We start from the raw sequence: 24,201 nt of genomic DNA on the forward strand, positions 1-24,201 counted from the left end.
AGCCTTGGTCAAGACACCCACGGAAACATTCAGTGCCTGATCAAAGGACTCAAATTTGCATATTGTAGCATAATGTGATGAGCATTCTAAACACTGCAAATTATTGGAGAAAAGCCCCTTATAAGCATGTCATATATCATATAAGCCCACATACATGTTCCTTAGTGATTTTTTAACTATGTTGAATTCTATGGGAGAAATACAGTAAATGTTGATATTTACAGAATAACAACATAACAACAATACACCCATATGGCAGTGGTGTTGACAGTGTTGTAACTTCCTCTCTGAGCTAGCGGTGAAAGTCAGAACATAAGATACAAGACAGAACACAAGTCAGTCAAGAAGTACTCAGTTTTAGATTTATTGAACAGTTACATAACTAACTGTCTATTATTATTTTTTCCCCGATTGTTTACAAGGTTGGCTTAGTAGAAAACAGTCATGGCTAAACTTTACAGAATTGCTAAAGTAAAGTAGAAACGTGGGCTAATCACTGAATTTATTTATGTAAGTTTACATTACTTTTGATATTTAATATAAGCAATCAATTATTTTGGTGTGTAATTAAAGAAAACTCCCTTTTCTATGGAGTTTGTCAGCAGGGTTTGAATGGAAGCCTAATCTATGCGAAACAAAGGGGCACTGCACTGGGTCGAGCAAAAAGGAATTAGAGAGACTATACTCTAAGGCTTCCTGTTCATGATGTAAACTCAACACATGACAGAATAAAAAACTGGATTGTCTATATATTGTAGTGTAGCACACTTTGACATGTGAAGCGGAGGTCTACATCCTGTTTGTACTGTAAGTGACCCAACGTATTGTTACCATTCTACCTCCTGAGAATCATATTTACATATTCTCATTGGGCCTAAATATCAAAGAACAGCATAATGTACAGCTCTGGACAAATCAATAAACAAGTGGAAATTTATTCATAACAAAATATCAATAAGAGCAGATTGAATATTAATGACCTGACACTGTAAAACATGCAAGTGCAGCCATTCTACGGAGTTGTACAACTGGCTGGAACTGGGTTGAACCGTCACCCATTACTAACCGGCTGATCTAATAATGATCTAATGCGGTTTTATTGCTAAGCTGCATCCAGTGACCGCAATGTAAGGTACACAATAATAAAAACACTGTATTGAATGCTAAATGTGTATAATTATATATAATTGCTATATAAATGCTAAATGATGTATAATTATATATAATCATAATATAACAGTATTGCAAAGGCCAGTATTGGGAAAGTCTTACTTTCCATTTTGTTCTATTAGACATTTACACAGAAGTCAGACCTCAAATTCAACCGCAGACACTTTCTCCACCCACCTTTTTGTCCCCTTGCTTTCTCCGTCTGAGGCCAGGCCTGTAGTCGTCTCCAAAGCGCAGGAAGTAGTAATAAGACACGAGACGCTCAATGGGGTCACGCACCACATTAATATAGATGGGCTTCCCCCTCACGCCAAACCTGCGGCATAAAATACATTTGCAGAAAAGATTAAATGCAAAAAAAGGGGGTTACACATCTTATTTTCCAAGGCATTGTTTCAAAGCAGCTTTCCTAAAAATGGGAGTCCACCCCCTAAGATTGCGCACCAATCTCCTATAATTAATAAATAAATAAATAAATAAATAAAAATAAATAAATAAAAAGAGCACCTACATCCTCCATCACTATCCGCTGGATCATACCAGACAGTGCAGACACAAGCAGAACAATAAATATTAAATACTGACTAAGATTTTTCCTTTTCCACCGTTATGAGATAATATTTTGAGGCTTTGTAGCTCACCATATTATATATGTGAGATAATTAAGCGCACACGCAAAAACCTTGCATCTGCAAAAGGGCAACTTTACTGGAGAAGCAAAAAACCTTAACGTTTAGTGAAGGTCAATGTAAAAAAGACTTCATTACTCAAAGTCATCTTGGAGCTTTTCAATTGGTCCATCGATCATGACATTTTGATACAATGCAGATTCACATTATGCCAGAAAGGTACAAATGGACATACAAGGTTTTTGCACGACAGCACTGATATTTCACCCTGGGTTTTCAGAGAGAAGGTCTAGAGAAGGTCTGCTGCAATATCTTCCTCAACCACTAGAGGGCAGCAACAGCCCTGAAAGCAGAGCTCAAGTCCTCAGTGAGTTTGCAAGCATCCCTGCCAGCATTACCTACCAACAGGCAGGTGCTTTCATTTAGTAATACAAAGCAGCAAACACAGCTGTATTAAGGTCCCTGTTACTCTTTACTCAATCCTATACAACATAGATTGCAACATTGCTCAGCCACAACTGTCCCTCTGCTGCAGAAACAGTAACAGATGCTGGGAGACAAACAGTGCTCCACTTCACCCCAAAGGAGCACGATCACTCCAGAAAACACACCCTTTATTTCCCACTAGCCAATGGTTGGTATTGGGCTTGGAGACCTTAGTTTCCATTGAAAAGTAGCAGTGTCTGAGCATACGTCAATGGAATGGGGTGTCTGGATACTTTTGGACATACAGTACAGTGTAACAGAGCAATATTATATGGTCATGTGAAAAAAATAGGACAAATAAGAACTAAAGACTAAAGTTTGCCAGAGAATATCTAAAGTATGGGGAGTGTCTGGATACTTTTCAACATGCAGTATATCGCTTAGGCCATATCATTTTTGTGTGTTTTTAGTTTTCTCCATGGTTTGAACCCTGTAGCTGCTCTGTACACTGTGTTAATAATACTGGATGAACGGACCAATAGAAATGCTCTAAATTACTTCGAAAAAGTCTTATTTTACATTGACTTCCATTCAAAGCTTAGAACATTTTTCTAAACTTGGGCAGCCTCCTTCTGATTGTAGATACATGCTCTGTCACATCAACTGTGATGAGAGCTACTAGTCATTTTAAGCTTGTTGGAGGCTTCCTTACGCATCTTGTGGTCTGCTCTTGGGCTAAATGTGTAAGGATGGACTGACATGACAGTTGTTTTACATGTTCACCAGTTGTAACTGTTTTCCAGACTGTGGCACGTCTGATTTCTTACTGTTCCGAGATCTTTTTAAATCCCTTTTTCAGACTCACATGCATGTACAAACCTTTTTACTGAAGGCATCAACAAGACATTTGTTCAGTTTTATTAGTTGAATTGTCAATATTATTAATATAAAGATTGGACGTCCAGATGTTTAAATGTGTTCAAAAACGGTATAATTACCAGACTCAAATGTCTGGAAATGAAAAGACACTCACTTGGTGAAGTCCAGATAGGCTACATGGCCATGGTAGAAGCCTGGTTTCATCTCTTTCCAGGTGGTCACATTCTTCACAAATCTCACCTGAAAAAACACACAAACTCGTCTAAGCAAAAGTATATGACACACACAGATCATATGACATGAAGTAATTTAGGAAAATATTCAACCTTCTTCTTGGGTGTTCTATTTGTTGTCAGCAGGGTCACAGTTATGGATCATGATGCATTTTCACACCCTTCTCAAATGAGATCATTCTGTGCTCATGATAGGAAGCACTGCTCTCCCATAGTGCTCTTGCTGTTCATTTTCTTTGCCTGTGACCATTTCCACAACCTAGCTGAAGTATCTTCAACAAAAAGCAGAACTAAATGCACACTGCATTCACTGCATACGCCATATGGACAATAGTATTCGGACACGCCTCTTGATCACTGAGTTCAGGTGTTTCATGTAGTCCCATTGCCACAGGTGTATAAACCCAAGCACCTAGCCGTGCAGTCTGCCTTTACACACATTCCTGAAACAATGGGTGGTTCTAAAAAGTTTACTAAATTCCAGTGTTGTACTGTATGTAATAGGATTCCATCTTTATCAACAAGCCAGGTGGTGAAAATTCATATAGATATAGAGATATTCCTTGACTAAATGTGAGTGGTATTACTGACAAGCCAGTGGCCACAAAGTGGGAGACCACCTACAGCTACAGAGCGGGGTCTCCAACAAGTGTTGAGGCTCATAGTGCATACAAGTCACCAACCCTCTGCTGACTATATCGGAATAACTGCAAGTGAGTTCCAAACCTGCTGTTAGAGCTGCAAAGGGGGGTAAACGCTACATTAATGCCTATGGATTAAGATGGGATGTCATAAAAGCTCCTGTAGGTGTAATATGTATGTGTCCCAATACTTTTGTCCATGCAGTGTATATAGGTTGTAAATATAAAACTATACTATACAAGGTTTCCATATACCTGCTCGTACAACATTCCTTCCAAAATCTGAGAAGGCTTTCGACTAAATATTGGAACACTGCTGTGAGGATTTGATTGCATTCAGTCCCCTGAGCATCAGTGAGCTCAGGTGCTGGATGTTGGATAATCAGTTCTGGATCGCAAACCACACTCCAACTGGATGGAGCTCCGTCAATCCAGATAACGCAGTTCCAGTTTGCCCTACAGCTCAAGGCAGGTGGGGCTTTACACACCTGGAACAGATACTGGACATTGGGCACAAGGACCTAATTAGGGAACAGGTGTCAAAGTCTATAAGCTGCAGCGTATCCAGCCAATGCACATTTTTATCTACTACACTGTGCACAGCCCAGCAGAACCCACAACACAGAACACCATCCCAGCAAAGCAACAGTGACTCTGTGCAGGTTGTTAAGAGTAGCCTTGCACACACCGAACAGCGACATCTCTCTTTAACACCTCCCACCCCTGGCCCCCGGCTGCGTTCTTCAGGGAGAAACAGGCAGGTCTGGGTTTCTGCGCAGGCGAAGCAGTGCGGAGAGAAGCTGGACCAGGTATTACCTCAGCTAAGAAGCGCACAAATAACACCTGTCTTCACTCGCTTACAGGCATTATTCTCCATGTAGCGGATATCTGTGACATGAATACAAATGCAGGAAGACAAGCACACACACAGGCATTCAGACACACACACACACACACACACACACACACACACACACACACACACACACACACACACACACACACAGAAAATCAGACACTCATGAACAGTCTGGCTCTCACAGACAAAGGCACAAACACACACACAAGCACAGGCCAGTGGCCTGCAGTGCTCTCTGGCCTGCCAATGCTGACACACTGAGCAGTACCCTCGTAAAATAAAATAAAGGGTGCTTTACAGGGTTCTTTTAGCGGTGCCACAGAAGAACCATATTGTTTCATAAAGAACCTTTTTGGTACCTTTAGGTTTTTCATCCATACAGCTCTATTACAAAATTGGTTTTCCTATGGCATTGACTAATATGGCATCCTTACTTTTGAAGAGCGTAAGGGATTAAAAATAAATAAGGTAAGGTGATTCAAACACAGCTATGGAACACAGCATTTTTCAGCACAGCAGTGGAGAGAAACATAAGGGGGGGCAACACGAATAATGGCTCTGCTGTTAGACTTTTTTTCATGCATGAGCAGCAAGCTTTCCCTTTTTTTTTTTTTTTTTTTTATTACGCCACTTTCCTCCACTCAAACTGTTCTAAACAGAAAGCAGAAAATGGCATCTGTCTGCTGCCATCGAGTCGGCCACATGCTGCCGCCATTCAAACACCCCCCCAAAACCAAAGTGTGGTCTATTTTGCTTCATTCTTTCTTTCCCTGTTCTTTAAACATGGCTCTGCACCACTGGCTGGCCCACCGAGAGGCAGCACTGATGGAGGGTTATGAATAACTGGAGTGGAATCAGAGATGAGGAAGATCATTAGAGAGAACAACGCAGAAACGCAGGGTTCACTGCACCTCCCTCGCCCAGCCTGTTTTAAAGACAAAGTCTGAAATATGGTGTCTGAGCTATTTAGTCGTAGCTAAATCATCCTACGCTTGGCTCACAGTAACAGCAATGTATGGGTTCAGCAAATGAGCGAGTCTAAGATTATATGAGGGACACTCACTGCCTAAAAGGTTAGGAAAGTGAGCTTGGGACTGTAAGGTTGCTGGGTTGATCCTTTGGGCAGATTCCGGCACAGCTTTGAGATTTACCTGTTAATTGCCAGGTTTGGTAGGCCTGTTAGAGCAGGGAAATCACCATACTGTGCTTGACTCCAACCCCCATTGCCCACCCCTGCCCTGGACCAACAGGAAGCAGGGTTGGGAGGAGTCAAGGAACAGCACTTTCACATCCCTCAACTTTCATTTGAGGTGCTTTTAACCCCCAGTGGCTGCCTACCTCCCCTACTTACTAGTGTCAGTGTGTGTTAAACTTCAGCTGGTGCAAAATGCTGCAGCCAGGGTCCTTACTAAAACTAGAAAATTTGACCATATCAGTCCAGTTCTATCAGCACTTCATTGGCTCCCAGTTAAATTCCGTATTGAATACAAAATTCTTTTATTAACATATAAAGCCCTACATGGCCTCGCTCCTGAGTACCTGCAGGATCTTATAGTATATTACGAACCATCAAGACTACTTAGATCTCAGGGTGCTGGCCTCTTACGCGTTCCCAAAATTCAGAAAACCTCAGCAGGGGGAAGAGCCTTTTCCTATAAAGCCCCCCAGCTCTGGAATAACCTTCCAGATAATGTTCGGGACTCAGACACAGTCTCAATCTTTAAATCTAAACTGAAAACTTATATGTTTAGTTTAGCTTTTGGTAATTAATGTTTCTTAGATAAGGGCTGCAGGTCCAGGGGTTCGCGGACCCAGGGAATTGTAGTACTCTGAGATGCTGGAGCTGTCGTCTCGCTGCTTACACGCGATCACTCAGGTTTGTTGACGGTGGAGCAGATAGATGCTGGTGTTCTCAGGGTACGCCCGTGTCCGTGTTACCTTCTGGCTCTCTCCTTTTAATTATGCTGTGATAATCAGACCTGCCGGAGTCATCAGACATACCCAGATGCTGATGATCAACATTCTCTGCACTCCATAAAATTCCTCTTAGAACTAACTTCTCTCTCTTTACCTTCCCCGAGTAAATGGCCACCCAGCCCGATCTGCAGGAAGATTGCCCGCTGAGGTCCCCTCTACCTGCATCTAACCAGCTGCCACCTACCAGTCCAGCCAGCGGGTCCCCCCCAACCCGCCACCACCCATGGCTCACCCGCCAGCCGCTGCTGCCTGTTTGGTGGCCGTGCTGAAACCTAGATGGACTCGTGCCTGTCTGACACTATTAATATCACAACTATTAACTTTCTGTTGTACCTGGTTTGGTAATTTTTATCATTAATGTTTAAAACAGTCTGGCCAGAGGAGGATGGGTCCCCCTTGTGAGTCTTGGTTCCTCCCAAGGTTTCTTCCTCCAGCTCTGAGGGAGTTTTTCCTTGCCACTGTCGCCGTTGGCTTGCTCACGGGGGTCTTTGACGCTTCATGTTATTTCTTCTTTCTTCTCTGTCTCTGTTCTTTATTAAGTAATAACTATGTAAAGCTGCTTTGTGACGACAACAGTTGTAAAAAGCGCTATACAAATAAATTTGACTTGACTTGACTTGACTTAAATGTGGTTGTTGAATTCTGTTGAACTGGTGTGCAATGGGGGGAAAGTCCGTTTCTAAATCTACCCAGATAACATGTCCCACCAGGGTCAGTGAGAGACCCTATTTGGGGTTGTACACTGCACATGTGAAGCCTATGGGAGATTAGTATGGGAGGTAACGATGGGGCACATTTGGGAAGTACCAACCCACTCGGAGCCCATTCCCACCTGGAATCCATGTTCCACTAATGTGAGCCCCACATGAGCATGCTGGCTGGGTAATTACTTCACAACAGTTTTAGCATAGAGTTTGCATTTACATTTACAGCATTTAGCAGACACTCTTACCCAGAGCAACTTACAAAAGTGCTTTGCTATTCACCCAAAAAAAAACTCAGCTAGTTTGAATAGACAAAAAATTCACCCAAGTATTCTCGGAAGAAGTGGGTCCTCAGTCTGTGTTTGAAGACAGTGAGCGACTCTGCTGTTCAGACACCCAGGGGAAGCTCATTCCACCACTTCGGTGCAAGGACAGAAAAATGCCTGGACGCTTGTCTTCCGTAGCTCTTAAAGGGTTGGTAAGTCAAGCCGAGCCGTACTTGAAGCTTGAAGGGCTCTAGGTGCGGATCGGCTTTTGACCATTGCCATCAAGTACGGAGGGTCTGGTCCGTTCTGGGCTTTGTAGGCCAGCATCAGGGTTTTGAATCTGATGCGGAAAGCAGCTACAGGAAGCCAGTGAAGAGAACACAGCAGTGGAGAGACATGGTTGAATTTAGGAACGTTGAAGACGACCCGTGCTGCTGCATTCTGGATAAGTTGCAGGGGTCCGATGGTGCGCAGAGGGGGACCAGCCAGAAGAGAGTTGCAGTAGTCAAGTCTTAAAGTGACGAGAGACTGAACGAGCACCTGGGCGGCCTCTCTAGAGAGGAGGGGTCGTTGCACAGTGCTAACTGGGGGGTTAGAACCTTCCAGCGTTTGTTTGCTACTTAAGCCTACATAGCACCCGTGCTAAACTAAAGAAACGATCTACTGAGGATAAACGTCTTGGATGGACGACTATTCTACCGTTCAAAAGAATTGAGTGCCATATTGTCTCCTTTTGGTTAAAAGCGTTCAAGAGAGTGAACACCAGGAAGACAGCAGGACCAGACAGGATCTGCGGCAGAGTGCTCAAAGCCTGCTCAGAACAGCTTGCTCTGGGTATTTACAGATATTTCTAATACCTCCCTGATGCTTGGTGTCATACCAATGTGCTTTAAACAATCCGTCATCATTCCTGTCCCAAAGAAACCCCAGCCAGCCTGCCACAATGACCATCGCCCAGTAGCCCTCACAGGAGTCGTGATGAAGTGCTTTGAAAAGCTGGTCAGAAACTTCATAACCTCTGCACTGCCAAAATCCATGGACCCACTACAGTTTACATACCATCCCAGACGCCCATCTGCTCCTCACAACACTGACTTACCTGGACTGGTCTTTGTTTTACTTACGCAGTGTTTGAACTGCACTGAACTCTCATTATCCAGCTCAGCCACGATTAGTACAGTTTAATTCTAGGGCACCTTTAATGTCCTTTTAACTATTTGTCTTTTGAATATATTAGATATATTTCATAAACCTGCATAAACCGATACACCACTGATACTGACTGATGTTTTAACGGTAGTGTACATTTGGGTTATGTATGTGGAAATTATGCATGTTCCCCTCTAACACAGCACCAAAGGCCACACTCACACACACTCACAACCCTTCAAACTGTGTGACTTTCACTAGCTGAAATGACACACTGTACAGGGGTGACCGTAATGGAGTGTGTCACTGTATTTGAATGAGTCACAGCATTCATCAGTAAATTCTCCTTTCTACAGAACTCTGCTCTCCTGTATTTGCAAAAAATGATGCATCAGCACCTTTACAGTAAAAGGGCCTTCACTATATTTGGAGATTTGTTTCTTTTTAATATGAAGTCTAAGCTTATTTAAAAATGGATGGCCTATTTTCTAACTCTGCAGGGATGAATAAAAAGCAGAAATAGCCAAGTAAACCGGTGTGCACTGATTCAGAGACTGTCTCAGTACTTTTGCCTCTACTGAGTGTAGGGCTGAGTGGTGGATGGATGTAATTATCAGCAAAGACTGACTGATTGCATGTATAGAAGCTCAACAGACAAAGCACATGGTCACCTGTGACTGAAACAGGAGTAATAGCATGTTTCTGGATGTAGACGACATCAACGTTCAGCATCTAGTTGGGCCAGATTTCAAGGATGCCCTCCCTGGCATTGTACTCGTTGTTACAGGCAGTTCTACAGGTTCTCAGGAGGATTCATATCTTCCACACATCCATCAAGACCCTCACTGCACTGTACCACCACCACTTCACAATCTATGAATCATGTTGCGCACCCCACAGGTATTCATAGCCCGGTCATCCTTGTGCCATTTGCAGGAGCCTAAACGTATTACCACCCGAAACACAGAATGTGACTTTTTAAAAATCCAAACGCATTCAGCTACTTTACATCGCTGACACAGCTGTGCAAATGCACACAAACACACACAGCTTGTCTAGTCCTTGCAGAGAGCTACTGCCAATAAAATAGGACTGTCTGGAGCAGATAAGCATGAACATATTGGCATCATGCCTAATGCCTTTTGAGCTGTAGAGCAGTGAAACCGTGTTCTCTGAAATGTTGGTGACTTTCAGGTTTTTGGGGATGAATTGGGGCGGTTATTACCAAACATCCTGACCTCACTGACGCTCTTGTTGCTGAATGTAATTAAATCCGCACAGTAGAGCTCCAAAACTCAAGCAGAAAGTCTGCCCTGGGCAGTTGAGACAGTTACTCTAACATAAGCAGGGCAAACTCTTTTTTTTTTTTTTATATCATTGATTTCTGAAGAAGAAATTAATGAGCTGGTCTCCCAATATTTTTGTTTATATAGCGTATATCCTGTAACCCTGTAGCTGCTCTGTACACTGTGTAAATAACTCTGGACGAGTAGACCAATAGAAAGGCTCTTGATCTCCTTGGAATAAACTCTTATTTTACATTGACTTTTATCCAGAGTTCAAGATCAAATTTGTCTTCTTCTGTAAAGTCATTATTTTGGTTTTAATTAGACAGCGATTTACCTTCTGGTTTACCCATTGAGCAAGATCCCATTTATTAAGCTTAAGTCTGGACTAAAAAATAAAGTTTCTCATTGATACTACAATTCAGTCTTCGTCTAGGCTAAATCCATGTCCAGGAAACCAGCATAATGTTTTGTAATGCTTTATTCTGTTTTACTGTTATTGATCGAGGACTGTTAAAACAGTGCTCTGTTAGAAGCCAGTAATATACCATCAATAAGCCATTAAGCTAAGGTAGAGTAAGCTGAAGTATCCTGATTGCCGAGATTAAGTTTTTTTTTCATATATATATATATATATATATATATATATATATACACACACACACACACACACACACATACACATACACACACACACACTTTATGCTGATCATAAAATTAGAATATTATGAAAATTTCAGTAATTCCATTCAAAAAGTAAAACTTGTATATTATGTTTTGATGGTTATAACTGACAACTAATGAAACCAAAAAAAAGATTTTTAGAAATGTTGGCCAAATGAAAAGTATGAACATGAACTCTTCACAATACAAGATAGATTATCTATGGGGTTAAGGTCAGGCGAGTTTGCTGGTCAATTAAGAACAGGGATATCATGGTCCTTAAACCAGGTACTGGTAGCTTTGGCAGGTTTAAAGCATCCGCCAACTCCTGGACAGTCTGTGGTGCAACGTGACGTTGGTGGATGGAGCGAGACATGATATCCCAGATGTGCTCAATCGGATTCAGGTCTGGGGAACGGGCGGGCCAGTCCATAGCTTCAATACCTTCATCTTACAGGAACTGCTGACACTCCAGCCACATGAGGTCTAGCATTGTCCTGCAGGGCCAACCGCATCAGCATATGGTCTCACAAGGGGTCTAAGGATCTCATCTCGGTACCTAACGGCAGTCAGGCTACCTCTGGCGAGCCCTCCAAAGAAATGCCACCCCACACCATTACTGACCCACTGCCAAATCGATCATGCTCAAAGATGTTGCAGGCAGCAGATCGCTCTCTACGGCGTCTCCAGACTCTGTCACGTCTGTCACATGTGCTCAGTGTGAACCTGCTTTCATCTGTGAAGAGCACAGGGTGCCAGTGGCGAATTTGCTTATCCTGGTGTTCTCTGGCAAATACCAAGCGTCCTGCACGGTGTTGGGCTGTAAGCACAACCCCCATCTGTGGACGTCGGGCCCTCATACCATCCTCAGTGAGTTGGTTTCTAACCGACACATGCACATTTGTGGCCTGCTAGAGGTCATTTTGCAGGGCTCTGGCAGTGCTCCTCCTGTTCCTCCTTGCACAAAGGCGGAGGTAGCGGTCCTGCTGCTGGGTTGTTGCCCTTCTACGGCCTTCTCCACGTCTCCTGGTGTACTGGCCTGTCTCCTGGTAGCGCCTCCAGCCTCTGGACACTACGCTGACAGACACAGCAAACCTTCTTGCCACAGCTTGCATTGATGTGCCATCCTGGATGAGCTGCACTACCTGAGCCACTTGTGTGGGTTGTAGAGTCTGTCTCATGCTACCACGAGTGTGAAAGCACCACCAACATTCAAAAGTGATCAAAACATCAGCCAGAAAGAATAGGTACTGAGAAGTGGTCTGTGGTGCCAACCTGCAGAACCACTCCTTTATTGAGTGTGTCTTGCTAATTGACAATAATTTCCACCTGTTGTCTATTCCATTTGGACAACATTATGTGAAATTGATTGTCAATCAGTGTTGCTTCCTAAGTGGACAGTTTGATTTCACAGAAGTTTGATTTACTTGGAGTTATACTGTTGTTTATGTGTTCCCTTTATTTTTTGAGCAGTATATATATATATATAGAGAGAGAGAGAGAGAGAGACCAACAGTCCAGGCGCCTTAGTACACAAGCCATCATGCGCAGGACTTGTCTCCTCACCTGGTCCTGCAGGGACATGACGGGGTTGTTCTTGGTGGTGTTGATGTGTAGGACGTGGAAGCGGTTCTTTCCGCACAGGTCGTAGGCGATGTTGGTGAAGGACGTGCTGGCTGTTTTGGGCACACGGTTGTAGATGATGACCAGATCATCACTTTCAGGCAGCGCGGGCCAGTCCCTGACCACATCATGGGTCTGTCTCTGCTCCACCTCCCGCACCTCATGCCTGGCTATGGTGCGCTCTGAGAGAGAGAGAGAGAGAGAGAGAGAGAGTAAAAAAATCAGTTAACTTTATATATGAGAACAGGTGGACCGTTAATTATCGGTAGTAATGCATTATAACATCCTATGATTGAAAGCCTCTCAGAGCGTCTGTGAGGAAGTACAAGGTTTGAAGGAAACAACACATGGCAAAGGTGTGTTAGCATAATACAGCTGTTTGTCAGCACGTATCTTGTGCTTTAACACTCAGCTTCAAGTTCATCAAAGCATTCTCCCTGGTATAAAGAGCAGGTTTTGCCTTAATTATCATCTTTAAAGATATTGTTAAAACCAGAGATCCACAGCAGTATAGGAATCCTGGGCTGATGATATCCAATATATATTTAATGTACACTAAACCTAATGTCTGTTCACATCTGCTCATCCAATGTTTCTTTCAGAATAAAGGCCATTGGAACATCAGCTGCCGAAGCCTGAGTGAGCACAACTGGCCTTGCTCTCTCTGGTTGGGTAGATGGTGCTCTCTCCCCTCCTCACTCCGATTGTGAGGCTTGCTCAGCTACTGCTCAGCCAGCAGAGCTGGTCCGCCCCCTCGACTGTATTAGCTAGTATGCTACTGGTTAGCCAGCTGAGCTGATCCAGCTTCGATTGTATTAGCTAGCATTCTACTGTTTAGCCTGCAGAGTTGTCCCCCCACTCCCGCCCTTCGCAGTGTGTTTTATCTAGTGGTGGTTGTAGTGGTGGTGGTGTTTTTTTTTAATAGCTTTATTATTTTATTTGGATCCCAATTATCTGCTGATCTTGCACAAGGTTATCGTGATATCAGACAGCAAGTGAACGATAATTAGCTTATCTGTTGGTATTAGCTTTATATGCCAGTGTTATATATATATATATATATATATATATATATATATATATATATATATATATATATATATATATATATATAGAGTATATATATATATTCTCATCGTTGAACCTACTAATAAGTGACATTTAACATTAATAAATAAAGTTAAATAGCAACACTTTTGAGATCAGAACTTCTCAGTAATGCTCAGTAAATATCTTTCAATACATTCTAATCTGGCATATAAGTATGACAGCTGCATGAAGATGGACAATTAATCATGTGCTCGATTTTAACCAATGAAACGTTCTGGGGGATAGGATGTGTCACGGCCCCGGGACGGGTCTTTTTTGGCTTATGTATCAGAGCTGGAGATCCAACACTTTTCTCCCAGCATGCTGGGTTGACGCGGCCTTGGCTGCAGTGTGAAAAGAAGCCGGGGCTGATCTCTTTTACAAAAATGGTTCTTTATGGAACCAGAAATGTTCTTGCATGACACTTCTGTAGATGCTAAAACCATTTGAAGTGCCTTTGTTTGTTGAGTGTGGGAGCTAAAAGCAATATAAGAGTTTTTGGGGGTTTTTTTTTACGGATGGTGTATAAATGCGACTAACACACCAGTGGCTGTAAGTTAGTGAAGCCTAAAATACAGAAGAGGAAATGAAGATGGAAAAAAAAGAAAGAAAGAGCAAAAAAGAAGAAAAAGGCCCTCAGGAAGCAGGAGACAGGTGAAATAAGGGGGCGCAACCAAGGCACAGAGAAACAGAATGAGAGAAAGACAGAGAGACAGGGAGAGAATGAGGAAAGGGGTGAGTGAAAGGGAGAAAGAATATAGCCTATAAATCCAGCGAGGCTGAAGGTGTGTTAAAGGCTCCCCCCAGGCTTGTTCACCTACATGTTGATTTAATGAAACTCTACTCAGAGAACAGCAGCGGTATGAAAAGCTGCAGTAATGGAAAAAGAACGAGAGGAAATAAAGCAGGCGGCATTAGCACCCACGCGAGTGGGTTCTGGCTTAGGCCTCACACCAGCACTTTGCTTTATGGACTTCAGCACTAAGGTATAATAAGTTCTTTGGCTGTATTAAGTTGTCAAAGGGGGGTTGCAACACACAGTGGTATAAATCCCACCCCCCACCTCTTCCAAGCCACTGCAATCCTCCCCTCTAGTGACTCAGGCCTTGGGAAACTGCTGGAGCTGAATATTCCCTTATGGCTTTTGTATGTTTTTGGTGTTTAGGTTTGAGGGGATCTTCACTGACCTGCCCAGTCAATTACACTTCGCTCTGGGCAGTATTTCGTTACTGGCATTGCATTACTGGCATCACACAACAGTACTGGATTTTAGCTTTAGTGCCACTGATATAAAACACACATTTTTTTAATTCTAACATTGTGGTCCCCTCCATATTTGACGGCAATGGTCAACAGCCCTTCGAGCTTCAAATATGGCTCAGATTATGGGGTATCCTTAGAGGTATCCTTTGAATTATTGGTCTATTCTAACTAGCTAAGGCTTTTCTTGGGTAAATAGCAAAGCACTTTGTAAGTCGCTCTGGATAAGAGCGTCTGCTAAATGCCATAAATGTAAATGTAAATGTAATTATGGTCTCCATACTGGTATTTGTGTTTAGTAGTATCTAAGCTAAGGTATGTTAGGATTCTAGGCCTTCAATTTTAGCTTGCCTTGAATGGAAATGGTCCATAAAATAGCAGTGTTTCACCTGCTAGACCAATATAACTATACTACGTAATATTCTATTTAAATGTAATTTTTAGAAGAAACAGAACAAAACAGGGTACAGTTTTCCAAAAGCGGCTTGGGTGGGCGATATAATGGTAATACTGTGTGCTGCGCTATGCCATAGACATGCCATTAACCTGCCATAAACATGCCATAGACATGCCGTAGACATGCCATGGCAGATGCTGTTATGCATTATCCATGAATACAGCAGTGTTGTATCAATGGTGTTACATGGTTCGCACTATTGCTGCTAACAGGTATAAGCTAATTTAAAGTTATTAGCGCAAACATTACAATATCTGTCATGACAATTATTCTAACTGCTATATTACTGACCATGATTTGTCATGACATAGCATGGTTATGGCAATGTTATGACAATGTTATGCATAAGGATTCAAATAAAGGTGTTACTACAGTCAGGATGAATTTTGTACAATTGGTTTTGTCAATGTGTCTGACTATCACATTGATCATATCACACCGATTATACCTTTATTAAAACATCACCTTATGCAATCATACATTAGGAACAGTACTCTTATACCCAATCTTATCAATACTGTGCAGAATTACATGTACTCGTCCAACCTCCTGCAGGAAAAACTGTTGTGGTTCCTCAATTCAGACGGCATGCAATTACACAACCCGTCCAAATAAATAAATGAATGCATTCCAACCAGACTAACCCACTATTTAAGACAATGGCACCATTCTGCACTCATTCAGTACAGAATGTATCTTCCCAATATTGACCATTGTTGCTTGCTTATTAAACAAGTTGTCCCTATTATCCTATGGCAATCCAGCTCTAGATGATGGCACACTTGTGTCTAAGGTCTTGTCCTTTAGATTATTTGGCTACTGCGGAATGAATGAAATGTATTAAATGTAAATAAATGAATAAAAAACACTAACATGCAGAACTAACCGAAGCATGAAGGTATAATTTCTAAATGTAATGCCGAATAAAGTCTGAGTGACCTAAAAGTTCAGCATCCCTCTGCAGTAAGGCACCACAAGCTGCACTAAATGCTATGGTAGGAGTAATAGCTTTGCACTGAAGACACTAGAGATGTGTGCACTGGGGATGGATGGACATAGGAAGTCTGGGCCCATATCAATATGTGTGAATATGTATATGAATACACAGACATTAGGAATTAATGCAATTCCAAATTCATTGTACATCACCACTTAATTAAAATATTCATGGTACCAGTTAATGTATTCATCTGCTGCATGTTCATTTGCTAAACCGTTCACAAACCACATACACGTACAGACAGTAAGAGCCTTTCCTGGCTTACGAGTGCACATGTCGCTTTAATGATGCAGGAAGCAAATAACCAAGTGAATCGTAAATAGCTACAGCTACCGATAAAGGTCCCCGCTGACCTGTGTACTGAAGAGGCTACAAGTGCTCTTCTGCTCTGTACGAGTGTTTTAAAAACGAAGCCGTCACCTCACAAGAGATCACCATCTCCAGAACAAAACAACAAGCCTCTAGTGGGCTTTAAGGACTGGAGGAGCTCATGAAGATCCCCATGAGAGACATGACAGCGTGCGCCACTCCAATAGTAAACAACCCAGACGAGCACACAGTATTATCTAAAAGTGTACTCCAAGCTAAGAATAGAAAAATGCCAGCACACACAGCAGGCCCTTTGCAGTTAGACAACCCTTAGAACTTTCTGCGAAAGTGGTTCTATGCAGTCATACCGGTAAGAGATTGGTGGCGGGAGGAGCAGGAAATATAAGACCATCAGACTGAGCTGAGTGTTAAAGCTGAGCCGTGTAGGATTTAAAACCCTGAGAAGCAGCAATCGGAAATATCCAAAATCAAAGCTACAAGCACGTGGAGTGTGTGAAGAATCGGATGTCAAACCATGTTGCTGAAATAAAATAATGTAATAACTGTGAAATGACCGTTTTCTGCTATTTGGATAACCTGAAAGGAGGCGTTTAATAAACCAATGGCAGCGTCCTGAAAATGCATCATGTTTGGCAGCATGGGGACAGCAACACCTTCACTCGTCTTCTTATTTGCTTCTTCCTGATCAGGGTTGTGTTGGGTCCAAAGCCTACCTGGACTCACTAGGCGCAGGGCAGGAATAGAACATGGACAGGGTGCCAGTCCATCGCAGGATACCACACTTACTGATATACTCACACCTAAGGAAACAAACTAGCTATACCCAGCCACTTCCCCCAAGTTCTGCCTGGTGATTGACACCAAATGGTGCCAAAATCTCATTTAACTGCACTTTCTTAAAAAAAAACAAATAAATAAAAATAAATAAATAATGCGCACACACACACTGGCCTAAAAAGCACATGGTAGGTGCACAGCAACCGACACAGGGATGAGCACGCCAGAGCCATCTGGGCTTTATTTGTTTTGAACAATTTCAGTTTTTCATGCCACCAGATGCCAGAAACCATTAGGACGAGAGCTGGAGAGATTAGTCTTTTTTTTTCTCCTCAGCTCAAAAGAGGAGCATTCTCACCGGAGATGATTTAACAAAACAAACCCAAATGTGCGTGAAGGCCACTCTCTGCGTCCACCGGAGAATCAAGGCTCCAATCGTATCACTTCAAACCAGACATGCTCTGCCTGCTGCCTTTAAGCAGATACCACAGATTGCATGCCTTACCTCAATCAGAATGGCAAGTGTGTACAATTCGCTTTCAGTGACACCGCTCTGGAAGCCTCGGGTACAAAATAAGAAAAAGAGGCTTCACTGGAAATGTTGAGTGTGTGCTCCGAAGCTGGAACACCAGGCACCGCCAAGCAGATCCTCCCTCATCTTGTCAAATTAGCTGGATGCAGTACACACTGTTAAAATGTGCTAGATCCAGTCATCACCTCCACTCGATCCAAACGGCAGGTGTATTATGTCAACACAACCTTTGTTTGCTTGCTTTTGCTAATAATGGTGTTAATTATACTATAATAACACAATTATTTTATATCAAAATCACCCTTGGCTCCTAATTCCGTGGGAATACAGTGGGACTAACCAGCCTTAGCTCCTAATACCTTACAGTGAGAACAACCAGCCTTAGCTCCTAATACTGTGGGAATACAGTGGGAATAACCAGCCTTGGCTCCTAATACCCTACAGTGGGACTAACCAGCCTGGGCTCCTAATACTGTGGGAATACAGTGGGAATAACCAGCCTTGGCTCCTAATACCTTACAGTGGGACTAACTAGCCTGGGCTCCTAATACTGTGGGAATACAGTGGGAATAACCAGCCTTGGCTTCTAATACCTTACAGTGGAAATAACCAGGCTTGGCTCCTAATACCATGGGAATACAGTGGGAATAACCAGCCTTGGCTCCTAATACCTTACATTGGGACTAACCAGCCTGGGCTCCTATTACCTTACAGTGGGACTAACCAGCCTTGGCTCCTAACACCATAGGAATACAGTGGGAATAACCAGCCTTGGCTCCTAATACCTTACAGTGGGAATAACCAGCCTTGGCTCCCAATACCTAACAGTGGGAATAACCAGCCTTGGCTCCCAATACCTAACAGTGGGAATAACCAGCCTTGGCCTAGGTTGGCGCTAGCAACACATCGGCATGGACTATGATGACAGAAGGAGGTCAACTGGTCTTCAGAGTCATCAGCCCTGGCTCGTCGTCCATTCTCAGTACACCTTCACTACAGTGGCTCTAGACCTTCCCCTGAAGCTAATGGTTTCTGAGCTGCTACCACCCTTCACCCACTATCACAGTCAAATCAGAATTTCATGACCACCCCTGGTTCGGAATGAACTCAGGCCGGGACATCGCAGATGCCCCATAGTCTCATTCTATATTTTGTTTAGTGATTTTTCCAGCCAGTTTAATGGATGAATAACCTCTGTTAACTCTGCTCAAAATGTCTTTTACAGTCACGTAAATGGTGCAGTGAGCACCACGGTCATTACTTCTGACCCCTGTTAGGCAGGAGCACTGCCTAACTTTTATATATAGAGAGCAATCTGCCATGACCTACAGGACTGATAGACAGTAAAACTGCAGAAATCTGAAAGGTCTACTTAGCACAAAGGAAGAACAAGCGGGATGCTTACTTTGTCAATAAAACCAATAAAATAAATAAAAAGAATAAAAAAATAGATACTTGTGAACCAATAAATAAAACAAATAATATTTAAAGCCCATAAGTTATTCTGAAAAATGATCTACTGATATCAGGCATCTTTACTTAAATTTAAGTTTGACAATGTCAACAGTCTTCCAAAGCGAAACTGTGCTAGTTTTAAAAATATATAAATAAATTAAAAAAATCCCCCTCCATAACTGCAAAACTGACTTCATGAAATTCCCTCCGCGCAAAACGCCACCTACTCACTCCAGCAGCATTTTCGTCTAGCTCACTGAATCATAATAACTGCCTATCATGGCCTGTTGAATGTTCCCATCACGTTCAGACATGCAGTTCCATCAGTCCTCACCCCACGCACACATCTGACTGAACGTTTGTTTATAACCTATATTTAACATCATATTTAGATTCTGTATATTTCTGCCTCAGTGAGCAATGCAGAATGGAAAGCTCGCAAAATAGAGACAAGAAAAAGCAGCAAACGAGGAAACGATGTAAAGAAAGTCAGGAACACCACCACAACAGAGGCCGAATGAAAGCAAAAAAGGCAAAGCAAATACCCCCAATGCCCATTTACTGCATACAAAGCACAGCTATTGAAGCCCATTCACATATAACCCTACTCCAGCTCCACAAACAAGAGATCTGAAACATAACAAATGATCCTCATGATCAAAAAAAGTCAAGGGAGAATATTTTCGTATGTTTTCTAGCCAAAGCTTTGGTCTTGAAAAGCATATGAGCCGATGTTTTAATGAAGACGTGTGCAGAAAGGGACACAGTGACACAAGCAACACGAAGTATGATGAAGGCCTTTCCCAGTCATCTGTCTGGATCATTTTCTGCTTGGTCCCCTGCTCTCTCCCAATACAGCAATTACCCCGAGCTCCTGGCTAGTAATGGACTCATCCGTCTTCTGCAGTGAACGCCCACCAGTGCATAAAATAACCGACTTTAAAACATTGATCAAGCCTTAACAAGCTGCTGTATATCACTCTCGGCCTGACTGCTCTCTCTCTCTCGCTTTCTCTCTCTCTCTCTCTGAGCTGGTGTCTCTTAGCGAGAGTGTCATCTAATCGCAGCGTCGCTTGGCAAAGCTTCGCAACTAGACTGCAAGCTATTGAAGTTAGCCATCCACTAGCTAGAGGTGCTGGTGCCCGGAGTGGGTTGGAAGGATACCCTAACCTTAACTCCCTTGAGGTGAACAGTCCTGCCGAAAAATCCAGCTCAAGAGCAGCTTTTCCTGGTTTCAGAAGGTCTAAGCTGGTCCTTGATGATAAAAGTGCATGAAAGACTGGTCAACCAGGCGAAAACATACCCTATGCCAGTGGGAAAGCTGGTTAACCAACCGAGTTCTTGACCAGAAAAGCATATGTTTTTATTCAGGTTTGTTGGTTTAGCTGATCTATCAGCAAGATCAAACTGGTTGACCAGTTTGGTCAAGCTCGTCATACTGGTAGACCATTGTTGCCAGGTTGAACATGTTGGTCCTGCTTGGTCATGCTGGTCATACTGTCCAAAAAGCTTGGACTAGCTGGTTCTTGCTTGGACTATCTTGGTCAAGTGGTTCACGCAATTAAACACATAACATCTGCTGGTCAATCAGCCCCCCCCCCCCCCCCACTCTAGTCCTTTTATTTACTTAACATTAATGTAATCTTTCTCAGCCCTTCAGCTAGCTGCCTAATTTAAGGTCACAAGCTAGTTCATACATTCAAGCCTGCATATGTGAAACGAGACATTGCTGATGGTAGAAATTTTGCCAGCCTAAGGTTTGGTCTGTCAAGCTGCAGGTAGACACGCCTGCTCTGAGAGTGCTCCGTCTTGGCGGAGCTGATTCAAGCTGAGCTAAAAAGAGGTAGAGTCAGCAGGGCTTCTAGGATATGGAGAGACGCAGCAGGCAAAAAGCTGCAGTGTTTATCCTGGCGAGGCGACGGCAGGCGGCTCAGGTTGCTCTCTCTGTGGAGGTAAAGCCACCAGATCAGCAACCCCCTACCGCACACACTCACACAGCAGCCCCACTAAATATAAAAAACATAAAACTGATGTGGAACATGTGGAAATATATGTAGGGGAGTTATTAAAGGTCTTGTTTGCATATTGCAGTCTGGCAAAGCAAATACACATTAGCAGCCTATATACTGTGCAGCCTTTCACCCACCACCAAAAATGCAGCAAAGCAAGGGTCATCTGATTATTATGTCCAAAAGTGTCCAGACACCACTTCGTATTGGTAAACTTTGCTACTTTAAGGAATATCCTCTGCTGATACATGCAGCCACACACACAAACAGCTCCACAGAAAGGATTGGCCACAGAATGGCATGATCTGGAGCAGCCATACATGAACACAAGGTCACCATGCCCAATGCTACATGTCTGCTAGAGCAGTATTAAGTCCCCCAGCAGTTACACATTAGCTTTCCAGCCGTTACTGAATACTTTATAGTAGCAACTGAATAATAGGTGTTAAAATAAGCCGAGAGTACCAGGGGTTAATGCTGTTGCGAATAATGCAATTAAATCCTCACACTAATGTCCCAACATCTACTGGAAAACTATCGTGGGACAGCCGATGCTGTTACTGCAGCAAACGGGAGACAAACGCACCTCTTAATGCACCATTAGATGAGAAAAGAAAATGATACATACAAAAATGAAAACATGCCTTTAAAAAAATATTTTGAACGAACAGTCAGCACCATTATTTGGACAGCATTTTTTTTGTAAATTTGCCTCTGTATGCTTTCTTAATGGATTCAAAATAAGGCAATCAAGATGTGTTTGACACACAGACTTTCAGCTTTAGTTCAAGGGGAACAAAATAGAGGCTCTCGGACCTTAAAGCCCATTGGAACACATTATTTGTATTATTTTAGATTTTATTTGATACACATATACAATATATGCATTTAATACACACACACACACACACACACACACACACACACACATAATGTGTATTAAATGCATATATTGCATATGTGTATCAAATGCAATTAATTCCATGTTACCATGGCAACACACTCAGCCTTGAGACAGAGAAGTTGTGTTTTTTTGTGTAGTTTTTTTACGTTGTTGTGATTTTACAGACCTTCAGTAGGCTTTTCTGAGGTTTTAATATCTGTAGCTAACAGAGCTTATCAACCCATATATAGACACCAGCTGCCCCGCGTGCTGCATTGTCCCTCCAGTCCATTCGGTGAGGCGGGGTACTGGTACTGCCACAAAATTCTGTGGGAAAAACAGAGATGCCGGACGCCGAATGATCGGGGCGACCGGGCATGTGTTGCAGCAGCTCCCCAGTTAGTTCGCCAGATTCTGCAGACCCAGAGAGGGTGGAGTCATCTTAGTCTTGTGGTCAGGGGTATGCTGATGTAAACCTGCCCCCGTTTTTTTAGGGGAGCCCATTCCATGTGGAGAGGAGAGCAATACTGGTGAAATACAGCAGATAATTATTAGACTTTGGGAAGATACTCATAAGACATACTTTGTACATTTATACTGGGGGCCACGAAGAGCCAGATTAACCCAATTAGAAAGAAAATTCAGATTTAGGTTATCTGGGTTCATTTCGCCGTATCTTTCATGTTATTATCCACATGTATTGTGAAGCACAATCCTATCGGTTTTGCAGCATTTGACTGAATATGAGCAGACAGCACAGCTCTACACACATTAGAATACATCCTGCAACTTCGACCAACAGTCAACACATCAATAAACACCAGTGGCCTAGTTAAAATCATTGATTTGGCCACTTCTAATGTTTCTACTAGGTCCCTGATTTCTTTTTTCCTTCAACCTAATGATAGCCTCTTTCACTTGCACAGACACCTTTATGCACCACGTATTGAGAGCTGTTCTTATAAACAGCTACCTAATACAAAGCCTTGGAATCAATACCAGACTTTTATCTCCATCATTTGTCATGAAATAACGAGGAAACGGGTCACACCTGCCCATAAACGGCTTATCATTTAATTGTCCAATTACTTTGTGAAAATAGAGGGTCTATGTGACAAACGTCTGTAATTCCTAAGCGGCTAATGCAATATTTTTGGTTAAACCCCTTGAAGTAAAGACTTCACTTGAATCACATCTCGACTGCTTCATTTCAAATTCATTGAGATGATGTACAGAGGCAAAATTACATTGGCACTGTCCAAATACTTTTTTTTTTTTTGCTACTAATCACCCTAATTGTACAGTATAAAATATCCAGAATTTCCTCACTGCCTTTTACCCTGTAACTGTTACAGAATATAGTTACCTATTTTTTTTTTTGGATATCCTGATTACGTAACATTGCTACATGTATTCCGTTCTCCAAACCCTGTTGCCTGTCCTCATCCATCATTAGAAAGGGACCACCAGGGGACTGGATGTTATTTGGGTGGTGGAACATTCCCAGCAGAGCTGCAATGCAGGCATATCAGTGGCATAGCAGTGTGCGAGTGTGTGTGTGTTGTCAGTAATTGGGGTGAACATTCCATCCAAGAGATATTCCTGCATATTCACTTCACTCGCTCCATCTTTCTTTGGTCTCTCTCACTCTGCTTTGAGCACAATAACAAAGCCCACTACTTCTCCAAAGGAAACACTGCTAGGAAAGAGAAACAGAGTGAGAGAGTGTGTGTGTGTGTGTGTGTGTGTGTGTGTGTTTGTTCTGACAGGGACGGCACACATGGCTGTGTGAGCGTCTTTAATTAGGCAGGCAACCTGCTCGCTCTCCGACACAAACACGTTTCCAGGTGATTAAGCCTTTGATGATGATATTGAGGAGAGGAGCTCTAATTGCAAGTGAAGTT

The 24,201-nt window shown here is 42.7% G+C and overlaps 1 protein-coding gene across 1 annotated transcript in view; it reads right to left on the reverse strand.

The window, feature by feature from the left end:
* The window catches only part of hs2st1b (heparan sulfate 2-O-sulfotransferase 1b), a 95,821-nt gene that overhangs the window by 4,185 nt on the left and 67,435 nt on the right, over window positions 1–24,201 (reverse strand). Inside the window, exons 2-4 of the mRNA XM_072684059.1 lie at window positions 12,449–12,687; window positions 3,259–3,344; window positions 1,348–1,486 (exon numbers count right to left, since the gene is read on the reverse strand). Coding sequence (XP_072540160.1) covers window positions 1,348–1,486; window positions 3,259–3,344; window positions 12,449–12,687 — 464 coding nt within the window. The remainder of the gene's footprint in view (window positions 1–1,347; window positions 1,487–3,258; window positions 3,345–12,448; window positions 12,688–24,201) is intronic.

Source organism: Salminus brasiliensis, chromosome 7 (assembly GCF_030463535.1).
Source record: "Salminus brasiliensis chromosome 7, fSalBra1.hap2, whole genome shotgun sequence".
Taxonomy (NCBI): Eukaryota; Metazoa; Chordata; class Actinopteri; order Characiformes; family Bryconidae; genus Salminus; species Salminus brasiliensis.